The sequence below is a fragment of the Camellia sinensis genome, chromosome 8 (genome assembly GCF_055761805.1).
Source record: "Camellia sinensis isolate YWXY chromosome 8, ASM5576180v1, whole genome shotgun sequence".
NCBI classification, from domain to species: domain Eukaryota; kingdom Viridiplantae; phylum Streptophyta; class Magnoliopsida; order Ericales; family Theaceae; genus Camellia; species Camellia sinensis.
In genome coordinates, this window is record NC_138968.1 from 8,298,990 (window position 1) to 8,314,339 (window position 15,350).

A 15,350-nucleotide genomic window follows, 5' to 3' on the forward strand; every position below is an offset into this window, starting at 1 on the left:
GTCATAAAATCTCTATTCTTTTCGTAAATTTCCAGAGAGAATGACGAGATTAGCTTGATTTGTTGTAGATGTGTACATTAGGATTATGTTTGTTTGGATGGATTAGAGTAGATGATATCAACATTTTTATGACTGTACGTTATGTGATTATTATTATTTTTGAATCAGTGGTGTTATATGCACCAATTAGTATATTAATTATTGTATCAATATCAGTTATGACATTATTATTGACTTCACTTATTATTCAAATTATAAATATTAAAAATTTCTTAAATTATGTTACATCATCAATTGGTATATTAATTAATACACTAATTGATGCATATAACATTATTCTTTTTAAATTGTGTATCTTAATCTATGTTTGAATGCACCCCAAATTATGAGGTATTGACAAAGATTTTATCCAGTTTATAATTTAGTCGATTAGTCTGAATCTCTTCCTATTTTTACATATTGTATCCTAACCCAATCGTCATGTTTTAGCAGCCAATTAAAATAGTTATGTCTTGGTGGTCAATTAATTTAGACCTAATTTTCTTAATCAAAAAGTAATATATTTTGTTGAATTATTAATCCAATTATAAGGTTATGTCGATCCGAACAACCATGGCCTTGTTTGTAATGTAATCCACATTGTACGTGTATAAAAATTTTTGCAACATGCATTGAATTATTTGATTCTCTTTTATTTCAACGAAATTTTGTTTCTCTTACAAGTTGCTGTCGCCCTAGGAAATGACTAGAAAATATAAATAAAAAAGAGCGAAAATGAAACACCACTGCAGGAAAATGGTTAATTTGACCCACTGCCACACTGCTCAATCAAGTTTCTGAAACAACTCTGCTTTCAAAATTTGTTACCAATTAATAGGATTCCCATGCTGACTGCTTTGATGTTGCCTCAAGAATGGGCAGGGTGAGAGCTAAATCACCAGAGTCGAACCCATGTTTCTCCAGGAGTTCCTTGATTAGATCACCTACCGCGTAAGAAACACAAGAGGCCATAAACCCGACGATAACATAGTACATTACTGTTTTTATATAAGCCTTCAGTGGCCTTTGAACGTAAGCCTTTCCGGTAGCAAGTATAGTGACGCACAGAAGAGAAGCTACAGCAACTGCAATGAGTTTGAAATCTCTGTTGTTACTCTCGCGAAAAGAGAAGCCGTATATGACAGGTGGCAGTAAGCCAAAAATGAGAAATGATAAGATGACGACTGTTGCATGAAGCAAGAAATTTTCTCTCCGGCCCAGTAGTTCTTGGTACTTGTCTAGTCTCTCAGTTACTTGATGGGAAGAAACACCCTCGTAACGGTCATTTTTCAACTCCCACAGCTGTAAGATTGCATGTAAGTTCAAGATGGAAGTAACATGGATATAGGTTAAAATAAACAGATTCTATGGACATATCATGGTTCAAGTTACTACTTTTACCAAGACACATCATCACTACTAGGGTTCCAATCCAACCATGTTTTTTCTCTATAATATCTGCTGTAACGTTACATGTACAGTGAGGAACAAAAACAACAATAAGATCATTTGAGAGAACCAAAAATTACCAGTCCTGTTACATGCTATGTTGCATGGACGGGTGTCGAGTGTGGATGCATATCTAGATGTCGGACGCATCAAAAGCTTGTTTGGCATCCCCTAAATAAGTGCACTTATTTAGATAAGTGCACTTATTTGGATCATATTACCTCTCTACTTTCCTACACGTCAAATTTAAGGATACGTGGACTTGGAAAAAGAACATGAATTAATCATAATTTTTGCAAAACTCACCTAATTTCCAATCATCTTGACAAAAGCATTTCTACATGAACCTAATTTTTTATTTGACAAGTGCGACTACTATGATTTTTGGAATGACTACTACATTTATTGATTGCAACATTGGCAAAAGCACAACAAAAACTCACATTATGACCAATGATGAATAGTCCACCAATCAGATTAGCCAATCCCAAAGCCAAAATATTTGCTGCAATAATAGAAGACAAATATTAATCACCAAGATATATGCATATTTCACAGACCCAAAGAAAATAAACAGTTACAGAACAACATATAAGCACATGAAAGGAAAATTTTAAAACAATTTTTGCAATACAAAGGCAACAACCCTAGAAAGGATGTCATGGTAATCCCATATGAAACAAGAGCACCATGTCATATCATCAATACAGAAGGAGATCAGTAAAAAGTGTCTTGATTCAGATGCTTGCTAATTTCAGCAATTTTTTTTTTTTCCCCAAAAGATTTCAGAAAAAGATGCACATTACGTTAGGCACAGGTGTCTGAACAGAGAATACCAATTTTCAGCTCGGCGATTTTTCAAATTGCTTTTTGTTATTAATGTTATCTTTTAGTCACAAGTTATGGATCTATCAAACCAAAAAAAAGGTGTCAATTATTAACTTACTCTTGTGATTTACCGAAAAGTAGATTAGGATCGGCTACTATTAGTGTATCAGTATTATAGTTTTAGTAGTACACCCATTTTAAATAAAACCCATGCATTTTTTGAAAAATTACAGAGGGAACATCCTGTCTCACTTGTGACCAAATTAACCATTTTGCAGTAGTGACTTGTACAAAATTAAGTTAAAAGAGTAAAATTTTTCATGTCCATTCGGATATGTACAATCTTTCAAAGCAATTACCAACTATCATCCTAATTCAAGAATACTTAAACCAAAACTGCAATTTCTTCTCCTGAAGTTGATAATTGCCCACCTTTTCTGCAGTAGTAAAAGCTTGGCAGGTTTGAGTCTCAAGGCAACCATTGTATATATAGTAGAAATTAACAATTTACAAATACCTCATACTATATCATGAATAGGAACCTAACAAAATCTAATCATCAATCAATTGTTTTAACTCTAATCATCGATCAATTGTTTTAACTCTAATCATTGATCAATTGTTTTAGCCTAAGCACGGCTGAAAGAAAAATCTAACACTTACATGTGGCGGCATCAGCACCTGCTGCAGACGACACAATACCTAGGCTTGTAATTGATTCAATCAGCCCACCATACACAATACTTTTTATTACATCCAATCCTTGAAAACCTCTAGCTTCAGTAATTTCAGTATGTGGTGAAGGCCCTATTGCTGCTGAAGCAACAATATCTCGTGCTTCGTGAGGCTCTGCTGGTTCAACAGGCCCTTCTTTTATGATAATGATTGTGTCACTGCCTGCAACATATTTTAATAAGACAACAATTTGACAAATAAGGTTTAAAGTAGGCAAATATTATGGACGAGACAAAAAGAATAAGAGCATGCTTTATAATAATAAAGACCTTTATGGGACGAAGAATTTGGTTAGTCTTGCAAACAAAAGAAGATAAGAGAAAATTAGTTTAGCAATCACAAAATCATTTGATTTGTGGGGAGGCTAGTAGAATGTGCTTCAAGCAAAGAACAGTTACCCTACGCAGAACCTACGAGCATATGCTCCTCCTGTTACGACATTTTGTACTTTTTGGTTATGAGTCAAGTGTGTAGTTATGACCCATTTGTGATTATGGGGTCTGAATTTTTCATTTGGAACTAGTAGTGTACGACTGGCTTCAGCTGAAAATATCACAATTTATTAGTACTACATGAGAATAGGGAAGAAAAAAAGGGGTTTTTGTTCAATTAGTAAGTTCATAATTACCCTATGCAAACCTTATTAGTTTTTTTTAATAAGAAATAACAAACTATCAACTTAATCAGTTGATGATATATTTTAACTACTATTTATATCATCAGCTTTTCCTGTTATTACAAAAATCAAATTTGAAAATTTTGATCACTAAAGTGGTTTGCAACAACATAATAATACCAGGGGATGATAGCAGAGGCAATTCAACACCCCAAAACTCTTTCTACCATTATTTCTTCTCTTGTGAAAAAAACATTCTATGTAGTTATTTGTGGATATAACAAACTTATGTTTTAGAGACCTCCAAAAGTAAGAACATCATATCCTCAGATACCCTCAGAAGACAAACATCTCAACTATCAACTCTCTCCATGCTTACCCAATACACATTGTCTGCAGATGACTATGCATATTTGTAGCGAATGGTCTCACCTCAAAAATGGGTCAGGGATACATTGGTGTAACAAAAAAACAGAAAACAAGAAAATTTCTTACCTGCACTGGTTTTTGCTGGCATATCCTTCAAATCTTTAGTAGTATTGATTAGTCTTTCAGGACGCAATAAAACATCCTGTACAGATAGAGTAAGGGCGTCGGTATCAGCTTTCAAGGGCTCCTCTACATGAATGTCCACTTTGGTGCCAATGATGGCATGCGAAGAAACTCCAGAGGGATAGGCTGCATCTGGCAATGTAAAGTATTGTTATCTTCACAAGCAAAGGCATGTCTGAATTTTGCCATGAACATTATCAAATTTATTGAAATTGTGCAGATAGAAAAGCCCTGATCACCATTCTATGGAAAGCAAATTCATATGACATTAACATAAATTGCAATACATTACATGACTATTAATTTCAATCATGTCAAAATGTTTCTTATTACAAGGCACATGGAAAAGCACCAAAGAAGCTTCTGATGAGTGTGCTTACTTAAAAAGAACATTAAATGATACTAGCCATGATGTCATAGACTCATTGTACTACACAAGTAACATTCAGAGTACAAATTATTAAATGAGTCTAGTTTTGGGTTAAGGTAACATTGCAACTCAAAGTGATCCCTAAGCAGGGTCAACTCAGTTTCCTGCCTCACCAGAATACTTTTAAAAGCCATCATCCTCCCCTACTGGCCTGATTTTGGCCTGATTTTGGCTTACATATGCTAATCATTTCAAAAACTAAATCTGTAATAGTTGGCTACTTGGATATACTAAAAAAGACAAGCATAAGGACATTATCTCAATTTTTCTTTGCAATCTAAGGTAAATGAAACATTATGCATACAACTAGGTTAGGTTCGAAGTGCCGCACCCCTAGCCTAGCCCGAAAGGAAACCCAGCCCCAGTGTACCTTGCAAAGGTGGAAATTGCCACCCCTAACCTAACCCTAAGGGAGCATGCTTTGGCAACGTCCGTCGAATTACTATAGTTTCATATGTTGCTAAATGGTAACTGCCATATTCTAACAGGCCATTCCTTGAGTAGTTGAAAATTGACATCAACATGTTCCCAACAACACCATTCACCAAGGTACCCCCAGTAATTTCAATCTGTAACCACAGAAAGTGAGGAAAATAAAATATGTACTTACTATTACTTTTGCAAGGTCTGGTGGCACATGCTATCAACAGTTGGAGATTGCAAGGCAGAAGGACAAGAGAAGTGCATATAATAAGAAGTAGTTTATAGGACAAGCTATACAAAATTTCACTTACATACCGTTACCATTTAGTTTGAGTTGCTCATTTTTATCTTCAACTATAGATTTGGTGGGAAGTTTGACCTGCCCATTTTCAGAAGGAAGATCTACTACAATATTCGCTTTCTCATTAATATCCAACTCTCCAAGTACTGAAACTGGTTTCGACAATAACAAGATTGATGAGCCTTTATCATCTGCACATGTTCAATTCAATATGCAATAAAAATTCAAATGAGAAAATAAATCCATCACTTCAAAGTCCTGAACAACAAAATTAACATTTTGCAGATAGCATTAAAGCAAGGGAAAAAACAAGCAGCTTCAAAAGACATAAGCACCTCTTGTACATACAATACTCCGTGCTTCTCAAATGTTTAAACTTTACAAAAAAGAATACGTACAGACTAAGCTAAAGTAGAAGTTTGGCAATAAAATTATGTGGTTATACTAGAGGGGTGTTAGCATTGTCAAACATGGCTTTTGTACTATAGTCAGTGCATCACTGTCATCATTCAACATCAGAAACTATACCTGCACTTTTCCTTTCTATTGCCACATTGAGTTTCTGGTCTGTCTGTGATTTCTCAAGAGTTATATACTCTGCACTTGAATGAACTAGAATCTTTAGTCCATCTTGTTGAGGTTTGAAGACAGCAGTTTCAGCTGGTTCTTCAGTATGCACCGATCTTTTTCCAGTAATTTGTGTTGCTGGATGATCACTTTCATGATTCAGTAGCATTTCATCCGAAAATCTTGATAAATTCAACTGATTAACAGTATCTAATTCAGGATGGTACGGTGCAGCCCCCTCTGTAACAGATTTCAATCAAAATATGCAACAGTCAGCATAAAATGTTACATACATCTTATGATTCAAACTGCTGGCAAAATACATGTACCATTGTCCAACCACGATTATCAAATACCGTCAATAACCAATCAACTTTGGGGAACATTACTAGTGAGAAAGATAAGCATGAGGTACTTCATGCTTCAGTAACAGAAGATGGAACACAAATCCTTCTGTCGGTTTCATTAATTTCCAGAGGACATCTGATAAAAGGCTAAACATGCAAGTATGCATTAGAAGATGAGCTTTGGCCATTATTGCATATTCTAACATCTCTATGTGAATAAATCATATGCATACAGCATGCCAAATCCATTAATTAGACATTGATAGTTGTGGTAGCATGTGCAGCAGGACCAAACTACATAGTTTTAGTCAGATGAGATGACTTTGTAATGGTTTTAGGTTTAGAAAAAACCAAACTGCATAAATTTAGTCAGATGAGATGACTTTGTAATGGTTTTAGGTTCAGAAAAAAATCCAAACAATCTTCCTACTTCACAAAGTGGTCCATTCATCATTCACAAGCAAAACTGCCGTACCTGTTTGTTTTTTCATTACATCAACTAATTTCTCTCCTCTGTCGGCTAAAACTTTCTCAAGAAGTTCGGAGCCTTGCGTTGAAGAAGGCACGATATCATCTCCACCTTCTGGAGGTTCAGCACTACCGGTTATTACAAGTCCATGAGCACCAAACAATTGAGGAGGTGATGTAACTTCTTGGTTTGATGCTGCAACAATATTTGCATTAGCACATTAAACAACGGTATGCCTAGAAACATAAGCACAGGGACAGTTTATGATTACTGAACATATATAGGGTATCACTAGAATATTGTTAATATTATAATTGTCACGCTAAGTTCTTCAGTAAACACTTCTACTTTTCTTTATAAGTACTAGTGATATTATATTGACTTTAATATCTTCACTATTTAATGGCAAACCACACCTCCAACAGATGCCCTTTCATTTCCACGCAACTCATTTCCACTACTATTTCCCCCCCAATTTAATTCCCCCAACCATAGATAGCCTGAAATATTTGCTTCTAACTGGTTTACAATTTCTCCAAGGCAGGAAATTAGTATGCTTAAAACACACTACCTCAGTATGGAAATCTTTATATAATAAGACAGTAGGTGTAACATGAAAAAAATAATTACTTGTCCACAGTAATTTAAAAGAAATAGATCTTCTAGTTAAGACAACCAATTCCAATATGGCAATATATTGCAAATTTTAGCTCAGTAGATAGCAATCATAGCATATAACTTTACTAACACATAAAGCACTTAAAGGAACTAGTGAAAAGATGAAGCAACAAATATTTCAAGCCTAATCAAGTTTGACAGTTGAAAGGATAGCAGATGATTCAGTACCTGGCACGATCAACAATTCATCGTTACGTGATGCAAAAATAGATGAAAGCCAATTTTTCTTCGTTGCTGATATTTGTTGAGGATTTTGCATGGTTTCCTTGTCCCTTTTATCTCCAAATATATTGAACATCTTAAAACCATTACCTGTGAAATTTAATTAGATATGTAAATTTTCTGTCAATAGTAAGAACCTGAACATTACTTTCCCAAATACCATGAAAAAGAACAGTTTTCATTGCCAACCCCATGAGAAATCACATCCAAATAATGATAATGCAAACAAATATGAAAAATTAAAAAGAAAAAAGCTTTCTGCTAAGCTGGAGTAGTTTTGTACCAGTAGGAATGAAAAAGCTGAAGCATGATAAACATCTGAAAATCTCTGGCTCTCTGTCACGATTGTTGTCATTGGCTGCAGGTGTTGGACTACCATCCAAGGAAAAATCAACTGCATTATGACCTTGATCGTTGGTTGCATGGCCAGAAATAGCATCTAACTCAGATGCAACTACTGTTTCCAATTTGTTACGTTTTGCATCTTCACCAGGAATTCGAATTTTGCGTTTTCGTTTACGAAGAATAACTCTTCTGGTAATGCAAGAATTGCAATTTGGACAGTACAAGTCATGTGTATCCTGCTTCTCTAATACTCCCTCAACGTCTAATTCTGCCAATTCCTGATCACTCTCCTTTATTAGCTCAGTATCATCACATGCTACTGTTATATCACTGATAGATTTGTTTGTGTTATGTTCTTCAAATGACTTTCCAGAGAAGCTGCCATCCTTCAGGATTTGCTTGTGTTGATGGTTAATTACAGTGCTTTGACTGACAAAATTATTTTCTGTGATGACTAATCCATCATCTCCAGGATTTTTCTCAGAAGAAAAAACTTGAACACTACTATTTTCTGTCATAGAGAGTCCATTAATGGATTTAGTATCTGCAATCATGTAGCAAACAAACATTCATTACAAACTCTTGCTTTTAAAATGTATACACACAAAATGTCCATCGACAGAGTTGATGTTAAAATTTATCAATAAACCTACCACCACTACCACCTCACCTACTCCACTAAACCTAACCCACTAGACCACTACCACCTCACCTACTCCACTAAACCTAACCCACTACACCTACATCTATATAAGGAACCATTTGTATCAACAAGATATCAATCAATAATACATCAATTAAAACATGGTATCAGAGCAGGTTTAAAACCTAATATTTTTCGCTTCACCGGCGGACGGCAACCTCACCTTAGCCGTCCGCCGGACCTCAACCTATTCCGCTTATTTTCTACCCATACCTTTCCATCACTGCCTAAATCCTCTCTCCTTCACCACCACTGCTTCCTAGTTGATGAATCTGTTGCTTCATCTGAACGGAAGGGCACTGAGTACTGCCAAATCAGGAGGAGATTCAACCACTTCTGGAGGGTGGAGAGGAATCTGTTGTGGGTCGTGTTTGGGGGAAGGGAATTTTTCAGGGTTTGATCCCAGATGAGTGTGCCGCGGCGCATCAAGGCGTTTGTTGCTCCCCAAACGAGGCCTACTGCGATCATCTTCTCTATGTCCCTTCCCACCATCTCTCACAGCTCTCTCTTTCTCTCTCTCAGGTTTTGAGCTGCTGAGGGATAGAGCATAATGGGTGTTGATCATGTTGTTGACTGATATACCCACCACACACAGCACATGCTCCGCCCTGCACACACGCACACCGAACAACACAACACACCCAGCTTTTCTTTGTTTATATCTCTTTTTTATTATTATCCTATATTCCTCACACACACTCTCTTTCCCCATCACCCTATTTTATGTCTCCACCAAACCCACGTTACACTTTTCTTGAGTGGGGTGCCCTAAGACCCTACATATTTTGTCCAGTTGATCACGCTGCAAAGGGTTTGGTGTGGCTTTTCACTTTTCTTGAGTGGTGTGGCTTTTCATTTATTCCACCCACGTTCCACTTTTTTTTTTTTATTTTACTATCTATATATATTTTTTTATAATATCTTTTTTCCTATTCCTACCATTATTAGTGAGCATCACTCTTTTTTTTTTCATTCTCTTCTTATTATTTTTTTTATATTCCACCTAAAAAAAAAAAACAAAAAAAAAAAAAAAACAAAGACGCGTTGCACAATTGCACACCAAACTCATTTTATTCATGTCGGGGCTCACCCCGATCGCCATTTTACACCAAAACAACAAAAAAAAAAAAACAAAAAAAAAAAACAAAACAAAACAAAACAAAACACAAAAAAAAAAAAAAAAAAAAACACCACCAACAGTTTTGTTTTCTTTTTTGCAGTCGGCCACCAATCGACCTCACTTCTTCGCCTATTCCGCCGGTCTTTTCTTCTTGCCTCCGTCCTGGGCGGCCCTTGACGGTGCTGCCTCCGTGTTTTCCACGCCGCCGAGCACGTTCACTCCCCCATACTCCTCCACTGCAGCATATGGTGGACCTCCAAATCGGAACATCACGGTGGCCTTCCGCTTCAGCTCCTTGTTTTCTGCCTTTAGCACACTTATCTCTGCTCGCGCATCCTTATACATGCGTTGGAGCAGAGCCAGTTGGGCGTTTAGCTGCTGCACCTCATTTGTTCTACTCTGCAGCCGGTTCGACAAATTTGTAACCGCAGTCATGGTTTCCACACATGACTTCAGAGTATACTGATTGGCCTCAATATCAGTTTGCACCGCCATTTTTTGCTCCACCGACCGCATCGGAAAGTTCAACGGAGCAAAACCAGAGGTGTTTGGTTGAGGTTCACTGGCCACCGCACCAGTTATTTCTCTTGTGGGCTCGTTCAGTTCTGGAAAGAGCGTGAGCAGACCACGGGAAGAGGAGGCCATGTTTTGGGTAGCTGGACGGGAAGAAGAGGCCATGTTGCTGAGTGTTTCAGAGACGGGTTGGTTACAGAGTATTACAGAGTTTCTCTCTCAGGCAAGGAAGAGTTTTTTTTCAGAAGATTTTAGCAGGTTTTCTGCCTCAGCCTCCGCATTGATTTATATAGAACATGACGAAGAGGCCGACACGCGCACTGTCGATCACGTGCATCACCGCGTGTCTGGCGCGCCTTTTGATGGCTCGTCTTTTGATGAATTGGGCACGCCTTTTGATGGCACGCCTTTTGACAAATTTGGGCACACCTTTTGAGGGTGCAACTCCTTTATGGGTCCGACAAGACTCTGTAAACTGTCCCGACATTGATTCCGGTTAGCTCCTTTATGGGTCCGACACGACTCTGTAAACTGTCCCGACATTGATTCCGGTTAGCTCTTGTATGGGTCCGACAAGACTCTGTAAACTGTCCCGACATTGATTCCGGTTAGTTTCTACAAGGGTCCAGCAAGACTCTGTAAACTGTCACAACAACTGTCACAACATTGTCTGCTACAACGGTCCGACATGACCCCATAAACTGTCTTCTCCAACGGTCCTACATGACCCCGTAAACTGTCCTGCTACAACGGTCCGACATGACCCCATAAACTGTCTTCTACATCGGTCTGACACCGCCATCCAGTGTCCTCTACACCGTTACGACACCACCATACAGTGTCCTCTACATGGTTATGACACCCCCATACAGTGTCCTCTACAACGTTATGACACCACCATCCAGTGTCTTCACCAATGGTCTGACACGACCATACAGTGTCTCTTATCCTCTTTTATTTTTATGTATTTTCTTGTTTTGTTCCTCTCTCCAAACTCAAGTTGGTTAGTTTCTATCCTCCTTGAGTTTGCGGGGGGCTGTTAAAATTTATCAATAAACCTACCACCACTACCACCTCACCTACTCCACTAAACCTAACCCACTAGACCACTACCACCTCACCTACTCCACTAAACCTAACCCACTACACCTACATCTATATAAGGAACCATTTGTATCAACAAGATATCAATCAATAATACATCAATTTTAACAGTTGATATTCTTAAAATGCACAATCACAGTCTCTTTTTTCGTAGGTACACATGCCAGTCACGAACATCTTGAGATAAGCTGTGCACTTGTATGTTTCACGTGTTACAGTGTAATCTATAACTAATTTCAGTTAACATGAAAAATAACAAGGACGCAATCTATGATGCATTTTTGCATAAGTTTTCAGTACAATCATAAATTTAGAGTAACAAAAGATAAAAATTGAACAAAATTAGTACTATCCTAATTTTTACTTTATGAAATGTAAATATTAATAATAAAAAGTGTATAGTTTTCTCTCCTTTATTTTTACAAAATTTTAGGTACCTATTACTTTGGCCCCTGTAAAGAATCTTCTAGCTACAATTGAATAACCAAACAGCTCCAGGATAAATAGTTTTCTTTCTTTCTTTCTTTTTTTTTGAAAACATCTCTATGATCAATGTTATTCAAAATTAACATAGAAAAATCCATATCTGTTAACAGATAACAGCAATTTGTACTAATTGTCATTTTCCACACATACTTTGTTTTCTAGAAATCATGGTATCTAATCTACTGACCTTTAATTTCACAATAGAAACATTGTCCCTGTTGATCTACAGTTTCGACATGCATCGGCATATGCAATTGCCACTTGCACTTAGGATGCTGAGTGTGATCAATCCACGGACTTCCACTTTGGTAGGTCCAAAAGCAGTTTCGACATTTCCATATTCCTTCATTCATAATAAGAAATAAAATAATTGCAATTTTACCAAAATTGCCCATTCTTAAGGAATGAATTGAGTAATGCACTCAAAGTGGTCTCGCAAGCAAGGGTGCAAGATATACAAGAATGGGTTTATGTTTTATAAATACGTTAAAGCTTAGACAGATCAAAACAGAAGTATGAAATTTATCAAATTCCAGACAAAGCAGAGCATTGGTGAAGATTCATCTAGAAAAATGAGTTGTTTCCTACAGCATAATCCACATTTCCAACTAACTCACGAAAAAAAAAAAAAAAAAAAGAAATAGAAAACAATTATTGCACGTTCAACGATTACCAAAATCATCCCATACTAAAGGAATGAATCAAATAACTTGGTTGAGATGGTTTCACAGGCAAGATACATGCTACAAACATTGGCTATGTTTAGTAAGTAAAAGCCTGTAAATTTATATGAAAAAAATCAGGATATGACCATGAGATTTAGCGATCAAAACTATGGCATAGATATATCTAGAAATGGATTGCAAATTTGCAGTTTTAGGTGACAATTTGAATAAGAAAGCATGGGTGAATCAAATGACCACAGTGACAATATGGTATACATAATTTTGGTGTTATTAAAGATCTAGCCTCTAGGTCACATCACATTCACCAATTGAGGGAGATAGACTCTTACTGCAATTACTTGCATATTACTGACTTTCACAGTAACAATATCCTGAAAAGTAACCCACAGAATCACGACACGGAGAATATGTGAATGTTAGTATAATCAACCAATCTTAGTAACACCAACAATCAATCCCTTGCTTGAATGCGGATGTTCCAACAAACATGCACATATTAACACAAAAACATGTTTGAGGAGGTGAAATTTTTTTTTTTTACTTCAAGCAGAACCGGTGAAGGTGGGCTCCCCAGGGCAAATCTCAAAACATATTTGTTAGGTACCTCTCCCTGCAACCGCTACAAAAACATACATGTAGATGCGATATCGAATGCCATAAAAACATAATAGCAATTGATTTTAGGTAACATGGTGGAACTCAGTCCAATAAGTTGTATTAGAGTCAGGTTGTCATGTCATGGGAGCATCATTGTGAGGGAACGATTATTAGTTACACAATGTCCCTTGTCACGACCACTCTAAAAATAAGCCTGCGGGTGGGGTGCACCATAAAATGCCATAAAAGAAACCCTCCCTAACACGTTTTAGGTGAGATGGCGGAATTGGATTCAACATTATTCGTTCTTTACAGATTGAGAATGGAAGAGAGGTTGCATTTGTTCAATACATATATACTAAAGAAATATTTTGGGATGAGGGGGAAGAGGAAGGGGCAAGGAATTAGTAAAAGAAAGCTGAGGCAGTAGGGTCTAAGGGGCATTGCTGTAATTTGAAATCTTCTTATATTATAGTTTTGTTGTTTCAAAAACCCTACTTCAATTTACGAATATGATGATCATGATGAATGAATGAATGAATTCAACCATACGCAAGAAAGACCGACTCACATATTCATAACATACATACATACATACATACATACATAAAATGGCTATTAAATAAATAAATAAATGTACCTTGGTCATTGTCAAAGTAAACGTTCCATTTAGAAGCTCCTCCTCCATTACCATCACCATTACCATTTGGAAGCTCCTGTTGTCGATATTCTCCGTCTCCAAATCCATTGGAAGGCTCTGGGGAGGTCACCATTACATCACCATTACTACTCTCACCAATACTTGCAGCGGCGGCGGTGGTGTTGGGAAGCCGAGGCCGCCTTCCTTGCAAAGCCACCGCGTCCGCCGCGACATCCGCCTCCTCCTCCTCCGCTTGCTGCCATTGTTGCTCTGCTGCTATTTCCATTTCCATTTCTATTTCTGAAAAAACACACTCCAATGCTTCACCCCCCCCCCCCCCCTCTCTTTTGTATACAGACTCTCTCTCTCTCTACTCTCTCTCTCTCTCTGTCTCTGATTATAACTCTCTTTTTTTTTCTCGTGTTTTTTTTTTTTTTTTATGTGATCAATTACTGTAATTGGTCAATAACCCTATATATGTATTCATTCAGGCGTAAACTGCAAGCAAAAAATAATTTTTTTAAAGTTTTGAAGCTGTTGGGATTTGTGAACCTTATCTCCAATGGCCCTGACCCCAACAACTTTTTGAAAAACGCTTATCAATGCTATCTATACATACAACCGTACTGCTATATACATTAATATATCAACATTAATTATAATATTATTATTTATTTTATTTATTTTATAAATTATAACTATTAAATTTTTTTTAAATTATATCACATTATCCATTAATATAATAATTAATATATATAACATTATTCCACCTACAAACACACGTGATGCCAACTTGCATCATCATCAAGCCATGACTTGAAGAATTTTAAATTATATTATAAAATGAATCTTCTCTCAAATAAATTAGAGGAAATATAATATCAGTTTCGATTCAGACTACTAAGATCATCTCCAATGCTTTATTAAATTTGGCATCAAATTTAAAATTTAATGAAAAAGTCACTTTTTTGAGCTCCAATGGTTTCACCAAATCAATATCAAATTGAAAATTCACTAAACATTTCACCAAAATGAGAACAGGCGCAGCATTTCATCAAATCACTGTTCCTGACCGTTGGCGGAGACCAACCGGTTGACTGGCCGGTTGACCAACCGGTCGACCACTAAAGGGTTCAAACAGTTCAAAAAAAAGTTCAAACAGTTCAAAAAAAACTTTTTTTTGCCTTGCCGATCGACCAGCCGATCATTCCGGAAAAAAGTTCAGTCAGTTCACTGAAAAGGTTCAAATAATTCAAAAAAAAAAATTTGTCTTCACCGGTCGACCAACCGGTTGTTCCGGCGCAGATTTGATGAAAATTTGATTTGATGAACCATTGGAGCCCTCCGTATCAAAATAAGAAAAAAGTTACTTTTTTACTCAGATTTGATGAAAATTTTGGTGAACCGTTGGAGATGCTCTAAGGGCTGGTTTGGGGTACACTATATAATCCATCTTTTTATCTTTTTTTCATCACATCACCTCTCTATTTTTCTGCATAT

General features: G+C 36.7%; 1 protein-coding gene across 6 annotated transcripts; it reads right to left on the reverse strand.

Annotated features, from left to right (window-relative positions):
* Window positions 1-667: 667 nt before the first annotated feature.
* Window positions 668-15,117, reverse strand: LOC145788604 (membrane protein of ER body-like protein). Of its 6 annotated transcripts, none has more exons than XM_082884662.1 (11): window positions 13,851-15,117; window positions 12,115-12,270; window positions 7,940-8,545; window positions 7,603-7,746; window positions 6,763-6,951; window positions 5,902-6,180; window positions 5,394-5,564; window positions 4,163-4,345; window positions 2,980-3,213; window positions 1,932-1,993; window positions 668-1,341 (listed from the first exon to the last, which is right to left on the reverse strand). In XM_082884662.1, the coding sequence occupies exons 1-11, from the start codon at window positions 14,140-14,142 to the stop codon at window positions 871-873; spliced, it is 2,787 nt and encodes a 928-aa protein (XP_082740788.1). In that variant the 5' UTR covers window positions 14,143-15,117; the 3' UTR covers window positions 668-870. The 6 variants fall into 6 exon arrangements, with proteins under 6 accessions (XP_082740788.1, XP_082740786.1, XP_082740787.1 ...); XM_082884660.1 differs by having other exon boundaries at window positions 4,163-4,351; XM_082884661.1 differs by having other exon boundaries at window positions 5,388-5,564.
* Between the last annotated feature and the right edge of the window lie 233 nt (window positions 15,118-15,350).

Excerpts from the sequence above, each read along its gene's own strand:
- LOC145788604 (XM_082884659.1), bottom strand. The coding sequence starts at position 14,142 with ATGGAAATGGAAATAGCAGCAGAGCAACAATGGCAGCAAGCGGAGGAG. Across the intron at positions 8,546-12,114 it reads TTTCTATTGTGAAATTAAAG|ATACTAAATCCATTAATGGA; the intron begins GTCAGTAGATTA and ends ACATGATTGCAG. Across the intron at positions 3,214-4,162 it reads GCCAGCAAAAACCAGTGCAG|GCAGTGACACAATCATTATC; the intron begins GTAAGAAATTTT and ends AATATGTTGCAG.